Raw genomic sequence first — 14,747 nt, forward strand, 5'->3', positions numbered from 1 at the left:
AGACAGAGGCAAATCCAAGGCTTTGTGTCATCTTAAACTGGAATAATGTCTTAGGTGCAGCAATAGGATGAATGCTACTTCTAGCTTTCAAAAGCCGTATTACTTTCTCTTGAAACATTTAATTGTGAATCAAATATATGCTTAAACTTGATCAAACCTACCGTTTCTAAAGTTAAGAATATTTATGCTTAGATAATTCCACATTTCCTCTGGTGCAAACCTGCTTTGGCCAACGTCTTGCAGTTTTGACATGGGTCAAAAATAATATAATAAAAGAATGCAAATTTAATATTTTAAGCTTTACTGTGAAGCAAAGAAAGAGGATACTTAATATCATTTATCAAAGTAGGAAGAGAACAGCAAACTGTGACCTAACCACTGGAAGGTCACAGCCAATAATGTTTCTGCAAATAGAAATGGGCTGCAGAAGCATCAAATGCAAATTACTGTTTGCTTGAGAATTTTAATAAGAGTTCTACGTCACATTATAAAATGTTTAATTGTAACCCCATTTTAATAACACCATCTGATTAAATGAAAAGACGCCTTGCTGATCGCAATTACAATCTGTCAAACTGCATATTTATTTACAGTTTGGTTTCCTAAAACCATAAGATAAAAAAAGGAAACTCTATTCAGCTTGTCAGCAAACTATAATTATTGTGTATCCTTCTGTCAGTTTCTGCATAAAACTTTTGGTTCTAAAATGGATCTAATTATAACTACATCAACATTTTTATAAATGCTTGCTTTCCCTTCTTTCCCCTTCCCTCTCTCTCCTCCTCCCTCCTTCATCAGTGAATTCTTTGTTGCAAACTCAGGAGGAAAAAACTTCTAAGTAAGTAACATTTGTTTCTCTATTTTATCTTTTTCTATCCAAAGTTATTGTTAGAATACAGAAGACTCTATTCAATGTAAATATTATTTATGGCAGTGCACCTTCCTAGCACTGCACTCAAGCAAAGCCATGGGATTAGGACTCTATTGCTTTTTTTCTGCTTTGGCATTAATGTCTTGAATATCAGCTGAGAAACTCTTTCCAAGTATATCATGTAGCTCATCTTCTACAAAGTCTATTTATTGTAATTTATAACCTTTCACAAGAAACAATTTGCCAGACAAACAAGAAATGAGTCCAAATGTCTGAACACCAGTATATGTATCAACCAGTTATAGAAATTACATCTCAAAGAAAGGCCTATTAAATCATCCAGCCCATCTCCCAGCCAGTGCAGGAGTTTCCCATACGTATATGTTCCAGTGCTTTAACACTACCTGGCAGACTATTTGGATGACATTACAGGTTGTTTTTTTTTCCAGCCTTCACCCGTTGCTTATTTTTATCCCATTACTTGCAGTGACAATCCTTAAGTATCATAAACATCTATTCCTTCAGCCTAACTTTCTAAGTAATGGATGATGATAAATAAATATAATATTGAAAATATGCACATAAACAATTTCATAAAATAACACACTATAGCTGAACCTTCAAGAAGAGTTATTTTGCTCGGTGCAGGTTATGGGCTAATACAATCTGGATCGTGATTACATGCTAATAAGATTTGGGAAAAGCTGATTATTTTTCTACTGTTTCTTAAATGGTCAAGTCAGCTGTGAACCAGAACAGTCTGAGTTAATATACATCCTCTTGACTATTTATTTCCTAGCTGTTCCATCAACATCTATTACCTATCATTCACTCTTAGATAAATATACATTTTATAAATAAAAATATATACATATATAAGCACACTTTAAAAATAAAAATAAATAAAAGACAGCTGAAAAGATTAAATGGTCTGCTGGGTTTTATGTATACAATGAAGTAGGTGAATTTTTAAGGTTGAGGACCTGTACCCAGAGTTTCCCTGAGGAGTCTGTGCAGTTGCCATTAGAGGAATTGTCTAAAAAATAAGTTAGACAAACATCTGTCAGAAATGACAACCATATAGAGTATCCTGCTTTCAGGAAGATGACCTTTCAAAGTCCAACCTTGGACTAGACTAAGGGAGGGGCCTTAGGGTTCCTTCTGGATCAATTTCTGCAATTTGGTAAGCAACACAACATTAAGGCTGCAGCGAGCTAGGATCCAAGAGGTCAGGTTACTTATGTTAAGTTTTTCCTGTAGCACAGCTTTGCTATACTGTCTTTAAGTAAAAGATAATCAAAATAATAAAAATTGTCTCAAAACAGCACGCTAGGTGATAATTCTTCTCTTCAGTCTTGCTACAGCTTGCACTAGTTTTCCAAATGTTACAGAGAAAACCGTTTCAGAATTATGACAGCAGAGTGTGGATCATTATTGACAAACTTTTGTTGACACACCCTTAATCTGGTACAATCTAAAATGTAAATTTTTGCAATTTATGGACAAATGAAAGCATCTGCTATAGAGCGATCTCTGTTTCTGTTGAGAGTCTGGGAAAACCCCTAGTAGAGTTGGACAGGATCAACAATAGGCCAGAATGCTTCTGAAAACCCCACTGAGATTTTCAGCCAGTAACAGAGCTCCTAAAATGCGGTTCAGAGGCAGACGCCACAAACGACAAAGGTCGAGCAACAGCAGCGCCACAATTAAAATTACATAGGCCAGTCTTCAGGCAGAGAACTTTTCTTTTGTGTGTCTTCCCCTCCCTGCATCCATGAAAGCTGATGGCAAGTGAGAAGAAACACGCGTGCTATGCAACCAGCCTGTAAGGCTTCGGACTGGGACCCTGGGGCAGTGGAGCACTAAACTCTGGTTAAACAGATACTTCACCTCTCCCTCGAGCTAACTACGTTTCAAGGGCAGGTGAAACAACCCTCGCATCTTTTCCAAGGCCCTTAAATAAGGCTGCTGTATCACTTCCAGGTTGCATGATAGCTTAAAGGTCTCAGCTGTCATTATATGCAGTCACCATAATTGCTTTATATTAGACATGTAACACATGGCAGTTAATTCCTGCCTTTATTACATTTGAGGACTTTTGCTAGTTCTAATATTGAAAGTTGTCTCTCACCACGCTGCTGCCCACCTTTCTGGTACTGAACATCAGACATGAAATCAGCTCCCGGTAATACTTTCGTTATTATGGGTCCCACAATGTAGAGTCATCTTCTTCCTCTACCTTACGATCTGTCTCTTTCAGCCTTTTTCAACTTGGGACTCATCTGCATTTGTATATTGTGAATTACATTTTATTGGGTTTTTAATAAGATAAATGTCTTTCCGTTATACAGTATAGTACTTGACAGATATGAGGGGCTGATATTGCAAATACCTATTTGTACCTTTATTAGTACATTACCTTCTTAGCTAATTAGTAACTACAAAGCATTTCAAGACACAAGAAAGGCGCTGCAGAAGAACAAGGTGCTGCTAGTAATATTTTTAAGTGTGTGGTTTATTTTTTCTAGAAAAAATAACTTTTAAAAGTTTTGCCAGTGGTTATTTTACACTGTGCACTTTCTGTCAGGCAACTTAAGCTGCACTTAATATCCAGATCAGAACTAAGCCTATTGCACTAAACACTTTTTATGCTGCTTCATAAAAAAGGGGAGTGTAATAAAATTCATTGAACTGGGATCCCACACTTGAGTATTAGGGCATGTGTAGGAAACTGAAGCTTAGTTACTGAGTTAATCTCTGAAATTCTTTATGTGTGAATGAAGGTAATCTTAAAGTGTATTAGAAGGAAGTCCCATCTCTGAATAAAAAAAAAGTGTTCATTCTCATCAAGAGCCTGATCCTGTAAATCCTCCATGCACAGGGCTTTTTTGGTAAAGGACCAGAACATCTAATTTCAACCATTTTTTCAGTTAATATAACTTTTTTAAGAATGAAGGGAAGGCACGTGTAGCCCAATATGATATTCCACTGTCAGGAAGAGGAATTTCAAAGACTGAGTATGCAGTAGCCTCATCTTGTCACCCATTAGGGATGCCACGTCCCACCTTAGCAACTGGGCTACCATTATATAAAGGTACCCATGATACAAAGTTAGTAACTGTCAGGCACTGCAACCTCACTCATAACCCAGGGATTTGGTAAAAATTTTCTGTAATGCAACTATGGACAGTATGTTGATTAGTCTCTTGCATCTACAATCAAAAATTTGGCTCTATTTTCAGTCCCTGTTTAACGTACAATGTGGATCCACAGTTTGGGGAGAAGGGGAATGTTGCAGATGCTACATCCTGTCTTTTACATTTCCTTTCCAGCAGAGGGCTTCAGTGATTAACAGTGTGATACATACTTGCATACATATATATATGTGTGTGTGTGTATACATTATACAATACAATATACTTTATACATATATATATAAAAGTATGATGTAGTCTGCATCATCTCCAGGTGAGGGCAGGCACACAGATTGCCACATGACTACCTGTAACATCTCCTTTGTCTCTTTTCCTTCCCTGCGGGCTGGTTGAAATAGGAATGTTGGGTACACACTGAGAGTATGTAAGATAAACTGTAATGCCTTTGTCCACCTGACTTCAGATGGAAAGGGTTCATTTTGGTGGGTTTTGTAACCGAAAGATACACACAAGCATGCCTTAGAGGTGTTCCTCACTTAATAAGGCTTCTTGCTGCCGCTACATACTTTAAGTCCTTTTTTTTTGTAACTGTATTCACCCATGATATGCATGGAAAATGAATTTAGAACATTCATTTTCATATCTTCATTGCCCAAATGCAGAGGCAGCAGCATGTACAACATGCCATAAATGCAGTTCAAAGGTGTGTGAATGAGGCTACAGAGATGAGTTCCTAAATTGCATCCATGGGGCTGCAGCACAGCACTACGCTGGCAGCGGAGGTTAAGGGTTTATGCGCTGCCCCCAGGGAATCCCAACATGAGAAAGGGCATTTACATAGTGCTTCTGGACAGCCTTTGGATAAATGAAGGGGGGAAAAACCAGAGAGGTAGACATCAATCTAAAATGAATCTTTATGTTATTGAAAGGACCAGGGGAGGAGTAGACATCCTTACACTTTAAGCATTTCTTAATCGTCTTGAGAAAGAACAAGAACAAAGCATAAAAATAAGAAATTAGTTATTTTTTACTTATCATTATTTATCCAAATCTCAAAACATTGTCAATAGACTTTTTTCTTCCTTCACTAATATACTTCCTGCTGCAAAAAGTCAGTGGCAAACTGAAACAATGATACTTCAAGTTCTGTAAAACCATGAAAACAGATAAAAAAACCTGAGAGACTATTAATTGGAACTTTTAAATTCCTCCAACTCAGAAAAATCAAGAAAGTCAATAATGTGGGTTTTTTTCCCGAAGAAGTGAATTAAAAATTTTGCTAAATATCTATGACTCTGCAGAGGCAAGACTAGACGAGGAGAATTCACGCTCCGTTCTAGCAGGCAACACTGTCACGAAGCTCTGGTTTGCTGGTGTCCCGGCCCTCAGCAGAGTCATGCAGCACATCTGAACTTCCAGGATGCACATGGCAGACGGGTTAAGACAGTGCATGCCATGGTGGGACTGGTTTCGTCCAGACAACGTACCTTTCTGCTCCCAGAATGAGATCGGCTGAGATGATGAATGCAGTACAAGTCCATGAAGGGTGCGCAGTATTCTCAACTGCTTTCAAGTTTCAAAGAATGCAAATGTAGGTATTTAAATAACGAAACAGGTGAAAGGAGAGACTATTCCACCTGATGCACAAAACTCCCCCTGCACTGTGGGCTTCTCCTTCTCTTTCATCTTCACAAAAGCATCTCCACAGTTTTTGTGAAAGAAATTTCACTTCTGTTCCATCTATAGGCCTTACGATAACTATTTTTTTTGCCAAAGACTGAGTCTTCAGAAACATTTCATTATCTCGCTGTTCTCGACAACTACATGCGATGTTAAAAGCAGCAGATTAAAGTCAACAGTCTCTGCTGCTGAAACCCCTGAATTTCTGACATTTTCTGAGAGTTATGTTTTCTCTATTTGCATACTCTATTATCTGTTTTGTTTGACACTTGCAGCTATGATGCTGCTTATGCATTAATCACTCCTGTGAGTACTTCACATGTGAGGTGTTGTATAATCTACCACCCGCAACTGAAGGCTTTCTCTCCGCACCACATTCATCATGTCATAGCCTGTGACTATCTGGTTAAGTCTGAGAAACAATAATTAATACCGCTACACATTTTTTTCTTACTTTTTTATGTAGCAAATAAATTCCTATCAGACAATGGGTAACCGTTGTGAAAAAAGTTCACCAACGCATTTTCTAGAGAAGGCTGTTTTCAAAAATGAAATATGCCACCTTGTCATTTCTTCTTGAAATTATACCGAAGTTGTTTTCCTACTGAATTTGTGAAATATGTGAGCCACATGGAGTCTCAACAACCACACTCAAATAAGCAGAATGCTGTATTTCCCAACTGACAGTAAATCAACAGCTTCACTGGCAATTTTAAAAATGAGACGTGAAATTATTTTAAAAAGGGTTCTGGTCATTTGTGTACAAATTTTTTCCTACAGTAATGATCAAATATTTACTTGCTCTGTCTTTAAGGTAACTTCTTAGTACTTACAGACAGAAAATATAGCTTTCCCAGGCACTTTAAAACCAGGAAAAAAGCTAAGTTCATGAAAAACACTAGTCTCAAATATTCTCATAGCAATTCTCGTCCTAGCTGACCTCAAGAAGGTGGAGTGTCCATGGATAGTCCGCCCCCACAGGGTGCCTTCTTCCACTTTGCTGATTTTCTCTTGGGAGGGAAAAGCTGTAGAGGTGCTACCAGCTGAAATGCTACCAGTGATGTTCTCCCTATCATGTATGCACGGACTAATGTTTACTGCCAAGAGCCTACAAGGGACAATGTGACCCACGGGAAGGTTCTGGGCTCCCTGCTGCAGTAGGGGGTTCATTAGACCAGTCCCAGATAAAGCACATCTTTTTGAGACGTGCCCCATCTTGATTTCAATCCTCAGGTACAGAGAACCAACCACCTTCCCCCAGTACATTATTTAAATGGTAAATATCTATCACTGTTAAAAATGCATGCTTTGTTTTATACAGCTGTAATTTCTCGACATTGGATGTTTTAATGCTTTTTTTTTGCATCACAGTGAAGAGCTTTCCACTAGTAGATATACAATATGCAGGAATTTATAAAACCTTGATCAAATTACATCTTAATCAGCTCCTCTACATATCCTTTCTGTTGTATTTCTGATGACAAAAGAGTGGAGCAGACATCAGAAGTAAGGAAAGAGAAACATGATGTCCCAGAGCCCTGGATGGAATAAATCATCATAATTCTACTGCAGACAATAAAGTTATGCCAACTGACATCAGCTGAAGATTTGGCTGTGCATCCCAATAGTTTGACAAAACATACACTAAATATTGTAACCTTTTGCCACACAAGGCTTATTTCACTGAGAAAATCCAGCTCGTAAAATATGGTGGGGTTTTTTTTTTGGTAGGAAAAAAAAAAAAAAGGAAAAGAAAGATATCCTTCAAGAATACAAAGTTGCTTAATAAGAGAAAAAAAAAATAAATACCTTAACACAATGTGTTCCATGACCTTAACTTTATGATTTGGTGGTTCTGATGGCAATAACTCACTGCAATAAAATTTGGGGTAGCAGCAGGTCTGTGTAGCATAACAGTAAATTTTGATGTAAACTGAAGACCAGAGCCTGATAATGAGGCACAAATGTGAAGTATTCACCAGAGACTAAAAGTATCTTCTACCACCGGCATGCAATACGGGCTAGAAAAAAAGTATCCAAGCATGATTCAAACCTCAACAGTTAGGTTAGAAGGGGAAAATCTTTTGCATTGTTACGAAAGTTATTCATCTTCTTCATCAGAAATAAAAAAACTTCTCTTTGAATCAGTAGTTTGCACTAACGCTTAAAGGTGCCAAAAAAAATCAAAATCAACCGCATAGGTCAGCCTCAAGATGAGACATGAATACTGAATTTTAACTAATACGTAGGAAACCGGTTAAACAAAATCTCTTAAATACATCCCAGCTACAACAATAACAAGCTCCTGCATTGGATTTATTAGCAACTGTGTACTGTGAATAAGAAATACGATCTTCATCCTACCTGAGATGAAAAATGGAAAAAAAAAAAAAAGCAGCTGTCCGCTTTCTTCACTGTTATCCAGTGCCACATCCCGTTTGAGATATTACGCTCTCATGGGCTGCATATATAAAAAATATAATTCATGAAAAAGTAAAATGTAATTGTTTGGGTTTTGATGAATTGGGGCATAATGTTAAATAATTATTCATTGCCTTTATTCTTCTGTCAAAGCATGCAAAAAAATAGAAAGCTTTTTATTGCTTCTTTTAATATAAGGACATGGGCCTTTGTGACATGCATTTTATTTTAAACTAACGCTTCTATTATTCCACATCTGAATAATTATAGCTGACATCATCTACTTTTCGGTGTCCTAGAAGATCTTTAGCTCTAGTCCACTGTTACTATTTTATGCATTACATGAAATAAAACACCTCAAGATTTTGAAAATATTTACTTTAAAAACAGCAATGAAATTGTCTGTAATCACATCTTCTGCTCTGCTTTGAAAGCAGCATTATTCAATATGCCAGTGGTCTTTTCCATAAGAGCAACATATTAGAAATTCATGCTGCTCTAATATATCTGAATTCACTGATGTACTGCACTCCCTATAGACCTTCGGAAACATTTTTGCTTCAGTTTCATATGTCCTGCACATTACCTACTGATGTGGTGGTTGTCAAAACAGTTGTACAGTAGCCTTTGAATTCAAAGTGTGCCTTGACTGTATACTAAAAATGACAATAAACCTAAGTATATACATTATGCTGGCTTTTGTTGCCAGCACAACTAGAGCATTTGGAAATAAATCCCCTGATTTTATTGCCTTTTAACATCTTTTCCACTTTAAACTTCAAACCCAGAAATTTGAAGCATTCCAAGAAACTGAAATCTCTTTTATTTCTTTCTTGTAAATTTTCTATAGTATATCATCATGAACCACATTTTCAAAAAGATCAGCACAAGATTATAAATGAAAGCATTCCAAAAATAGGGTTTTTTTTCTCTATGTAAAAACAGCACTGTGATTTTTAACCTTGGTTTCTTGGGGGAAAAAAGCAATCATCTATAGGATATACTAAAGAAGCTGAAATGTCTATAATTTTGTTGATAAAATGAACACACAGTAAAACTCATTTTATAGCAGACATCCAAAAGCTTTTTACAGATAAATGCACATTCTCATAGCATGGCATCTACATGCATTTATCTGCAAATGTTAGAGGGGTATTTCTTGCAGTCTTTGGAATATTTCAGGAAAATTCATGCAAACAGAGAAGTGCTGGCAGGTCAAGCCCCACTGGAACTGAACCAAACCCACACAGGACTACCTCAGCTGTGGTACATCAGGAAGGGATCCCTCTTCCATCATATAGAAACAAACGTGTCTACAGAACCATCAGTACATCTTCATTAAACAGCTCTATCTATATCTAATCAAATACACTTAAGAAGCAGGAATAGAAGTCACGCCCATTTTGAAGGAGGACTTTAGAGACCTCCCACACGTAGCCTACCACACTGGGGTTGGGCTCTGTGTCCCCACCACTGTGTGTCACATTCTCCACAAATTCTGTGGACTTCTGAACCCTCAATATCCAGATATAATGAGCATCTAAAAAAATCTGTATGTGACAGCACGGTATAAATTAGCGTGCGTATGCCTGTGTATGCATGTAATATGTCTGTATGTCACCTAAGAAGAAAACAGAAATACACAAACATAGAAGCCAATATATGAACTGACAGCAGAATAATGAGAAAGACACAATTTTAGTGTTTGTTTTGTTTGGTTTTTTTAAGTAGTCGGGGTGCAACAGGAAGTCCAATCAATCAAAAAAACCCTTCAAAGACAGCTAATTCCAAATTTAACAATCAGACACAGTAAATGTCAATGGGAAGTTTTCACCTCAGCATTGTAAAATTTTTCAGAAAGAATTCCCACAGTGTAAAAAAGTCTGTAAGAAGCTGATCCCTAATAAGAATTCACTGAGCTGGTAGTGGGCTCTTATTGTGTGTGTTTAAGCACGTCCACATAGGAGAATTCTTACAGAGCTTGGGGCAAATCCTGCAATCCTTACTCAAAGGGATTTCATCTGCAGCTTTGAGGGAGTGCTGCACAGTATGAAACCAGGACTTCTAATGGGCAGAGTTTTGATGGGTTTTTAGGAGGGGTACAGCCTCAATTTTCAATCTGTCCAAAATCACAGAAATCTTCATCTGAAAACACCTGGTAGTTGAGATGAAAGAAAAATGCTACAGTCAGCATACAAACTATTTTCCTACTTTGTTTCTAAGCTCACTGTGTCTCCTTTCTCTCATTTGGCTAGCATTAATGCTTTGTCTATAAAAATGCCAACTGAAAACCACTCACTAGTTGTAACACAGGCAACAAGGAAGGTATTCCTGCTAAAATATCAACATGGGTTAAAAACTGGCCAAAAGGAAGGACGTTGAAAGTAAAAATAATTAGACCAAATTCAATCAGAGGCACATTGCACTGCAGCTGAATTTGTCCCAATATAAGTAAAATTTGCTGAAGATGTGAAACTAATTAAGGATAGAGAACAGCCAACAGATTCATTTCTAAGAATAATTTTTCTAAAAATACTCATTAGTGCCCTGAAAAATGAAGTGAGATACGTGGTTTCCAAATACACTAAGCGGTAGTTGATATACCAGAAATTATATGGCACCAAGGGTTTAGACAGATTCAAGAAACTTAGACATTATTTTCTATGTGAGGCAATATAAAAGTGATTTACGCAAGTACTTGTTAAACGGATCAGAGTTTGATGAGATAGTAAAAAGGAAACTTAGAGATGAGTAATAGCTAGAGAAAAGAGTCATATTGAAGAAAAAAAATGTAAAAGGTTCTGGATTATAGAGCTTCAAAGCTAAGTAAAGAATGCTAACTCTACAAAATCCTGTCTTTTTTCATCAATGGAAAGCCAAAAGGACAATGGGGCCATTCTATTCACTGAAGAAGTCACTGAATTCACTGAAGAATTAACTTAAATTATCTCCCTCAAGTTAATTCCTCTCAAGTTATCAAATTCAAATCAGAGGAACTAAACTGCCAAACAGTGTTTGAACCGTACAAAATCGTGGTGTTAACATCCTATCAGTTGTACTAACGTGAGATGTAGCTTAATCCCCTTGACGGACAAGCCAGCTTGAGTTAAAACTATTGCTAGTTAAGAGGCCCTCTTCTGTGCAAAGAGCATGCAAGTTAGGGATAACAGTTGACTTAGCCCGTGATGCTTCAAGGATCATGCTTTATTTATTGAACAAATCCTCAGAAATGACTGTTAAAATTTAGTGCATATTTTCTTGACATCTGATTTTCATTTTTTCTGATCTTCACTAAGTCACAAAATAGCAAAATTGCCTCGTTATATTATTCAGCTTTTTTGTATTTGCCCTGGATGCAATAATTCACTGTGATGATCTACAAACTCTCAAGGCCCTTTGTTCAGAGCTTGTTGCAAGAGGTTAATGTGGAACATCAGAGCTTAAAAGAATGCATAGTTTTGAGCCATAGCCATGGCTCAAAAGAGGTCAATTCAGTGAAATACTGCTTGTCTTGACTGGAGTGCCAAGACTTTCTCTTACTTTTTCAAGTCCTTTGATAGTTCTGATTCTTAGAACCCCACACAAAATTTAGCTCATGCTCTTTAATGCATTGCCATTAGCTTTGTAGAAATGCAAGCAAAACTCAAAACACTTCCACAAAGTATATTTATATTTCTCTACGAAAATCTGCCTCTCCCCCACCCGCTCACCCCCCTATTATTGAACATAACCCTGGGGTCAGATTCTGACCTCAAACACAAAGCGTGCAACATCGTAGTAAATCAATAACAACTCAGCAGCACATAAGAAGCCAAGACTACCCCCCCTGCAGTACTGCTTGTTGGACATCCTCAGAGGGAATACAGAGCTCCTCGAAATCAAGGCAGCTTTATTTTAATTAAGTTGCAATAAAGCCTTGTGACAAGGCAGATTTTTGTTGTAAAATAACTGTTTTCCGGCCACCATGGCCCCCCAGCCGCTGGCCCTGGGGCTGTTAGTCTGAGAAGCTGAATGGGGAGCTGAGCCAAGATCCCTCAGCCCCCAGACCTCCATATGTTGCCTCAGCTCTCAGAAATGACTTTTTAATTTTATTTTATTTTATTTTTTAGGTACTGTGATGGGGAGCTAGCAAGCTGGAAGCTTAAACAGCCTCAGTCCCTAAGCACAAAGCCTCACAGTTGGGACATAGGGCCCTAAGCCTCTGATCCTTCAGTGAGAAGCCCAGACCCTTGGATCTCTAGGAACACCAGATCCTTAACTTCAGCTGTCCGGACCTGCAGTTCCTGGGCAGCCCATCTGGCAGACTGTCTGAAGTCCAGTGAACTCCACACAATGCCAAGCCTCATCTTCTTCCATGGGATTTTTAACTCTTCGGACTAGAATTGTACATCAGCGGGAAATAATGCCCTCTTTGGTATAAGGGTCTTGTCTGGAGCTGCTATGCCACAAGTATACTAATTATTTGTAGAGCCCACTTGAAAACGTAACATGTAAAGTAGCTCTGCAGTTGTAGCAAGCAATTTAACATTCAAAGAAGTGATTTATAATATCAGGCTTCCCAAGATTACGACCATAATGACTATCTGACAGACTTTATAAGCAAATCGTCCAGTCATTTCAATTGGATTCTGGCTAAGGACTGGGAACTGTAAAAAGGCTATAAGATTTGGCCTAGAATCAGAAATAACATTTGCTGTTTTCCAAACGTGCGGTAAACAAGAAAGGAGATATTAAATTTTTGTACATCTCTCAGCACATGCAAATGAGAATGGAAAGCGCCTCATCAGACAAACACAGAACAACAGCCATCTGGATCCAAACCCTGCTCCAGTGGAAGTCAAAGCCTTGAGCCTCCTTTTGTCATTATTTACATCAGTGTAAAGCGGGAGTAATTCTACTCAAGGCAGCGGGTAACTCCCTGGCTTTGAGGAACTCAGCTCTAAAACCCCCAGCGCCTCTGGTGGGGGGAGGATTTGACATCAGAAGTGCGATGTAAAACCCAGAGTCCGGCCCGCTCTCCATGACTTGAGAGGTGCAGGAGCTGGCCCCTCAGAGGATTTCAAACAGGTCTGTGTTTCCACGGTTTCGCAAGTTAAAGCGGAACAGAAGGGAAAGGCTAAAACTGCTTACCACAGAGAGGGAATTGGAAAGCAGTGTCCCGTCTTGGCCGAGCATGTTGGAAACTGTAATTTCAGGTAGATCCATGTTTTGTGGGTGGAATGGAAGGAGGCCGTTGTGGTTCATGGGATGACACAGAGAGTGGTACCCAGATTCTATCTCATTCAAGTGCACCAGGGAGTGGTCAGGCAATGATGGAGGAGTTATAGGAGGTATGTTAAAATCTTCGCTTTCAAGACTTGGGCCAGGAAAAGACTGGAAAAAAACAAACAACAGAAAGTGCTATGAAAATCATATGAATACTGATCAAGAATAATAATAAAAGTCACACAAAACAAACAAAAAGAACCCAACTCACATACTTCTAAGAAGGAGCTTCAATTTAACAAAAAGAATATTTTAAACACCCATATATTACAACAGTGGAGTTTCACCATTATGTATGGAAGAAAAATTGCCTCTGAGGCATAAGAATCTCTGATACTTTCAAAGCTTCCATTAGAAAGAGATTTTTTTTTAAAGAAGCTGAATTCAAACAGATTTCAAGGGTCCTATTAAAATTTTCCAAGAGTGTTCATCTAGCTGAATACCTTTTTCATGGGAATTGTGGAAAAGGGAATGCAATTTATAAAATTAACATTGGCTCAAAATGGTTCATAAGACTCCCTGCTACTCAGATCAAGAATTACATAGTGAAGAAGAAAGATACCGTTTTTAGGTTTACAGGCGAGCCATGCATTTGTTCTGCTACAAAGAAAAACAAATAAATACAGAAATAGTATATAGTTCATATGAATATACTTTGCGTTTATAAAAATGTATCTATGGTGTCTCAAAAACACTGATTTTTCCTTTCTTAATCTATAAACCCAACAATACATACATTTTATCCGTCATCTAAATGAGTTACTCCACAAAGCAACTCTTTAGTCTTTTGTTGTCCGCTGCCATTAAGTCATCCAACTCAATCTGATCCAAGGAAAAGCCACAGGCAAAGTCAGAGTTATGCACCAAGACGGATAATTGCTATTATTTATCTACATTCTTCGTACAGCAGGTAGACTCATCTGGGGGATAGGGGTGGGTATGCTTATATTTCTTAAAGGCAAAAGGTAAGCAGGGTTAGATACGTGACCCAAATCAAGAGTTAAAGGGATCAGTTGCAGTGGTTCAGCCTGAAAGCCTGCTCTGCTTTTCTGAGAACAGCCACAGTTCTCATCTTTGCAAGTGATCAGTCTTTGCACCTCCCACACCCACAGTCATGAGGCGCTTAGCACAGAGGCTACTTCCACCCTTCCTGCCCCTCTGCAGCCACCCAGCCCTGCTCTGAGTGCTGCTTTTGTTAATTCTGGAAATGCAAGGATTTAAATACATTCTGCTCCTGCAAAGTATCTTCAGGAAAGACAAAAATGAGGGCGCAATTTCAAAGAGCAGCTATTAGAAGAAAATGTTTTCCCCAATACGAGTTTGCAAATGAAGGATGGTATGGTGTATGAATTCAT

At 38.1% G+C, this 14,747-nt stretch overlaps 1 protein-coding gene across 2 annotated transcripts in view; it reads right to left on the reverse strand.

The window, feature by feature from the left end:
* Positions 1–14,747, reverse strand: part of TOX (thymocyte selection associated high mobility group box) — a 221,541-nt gene that overhangs the window by 78,968 nt on the left and 127,826 nt on the right. For both annotated transcript variants that reach the window (XM_074577083.1, XM_074577082.1), the window contains exon 3: positions 13,258–13,500. In XM_074577083.1, coding sequence (XP_074433184.1) covers positions 13,258–13,500 — 243 coding nt within the window. The remainder of the gene's footprint in view (positions 1–13,257; positions 13,501–14,747) is intronic.

The sequence above is a fragment of the Larus michahellis genome, chromosome 2 (assembly GCF_964199755.1).
Source record: "Larus michahellis chromosome 2, bLarMic1.1, whole genome shotgun sequence".
Classification (NCBI taxonomy): Eukaryota; Metazoa; Chordata; class Aves; order Charadriiformes; family Laridae; genus Larus; species Larus michahellis.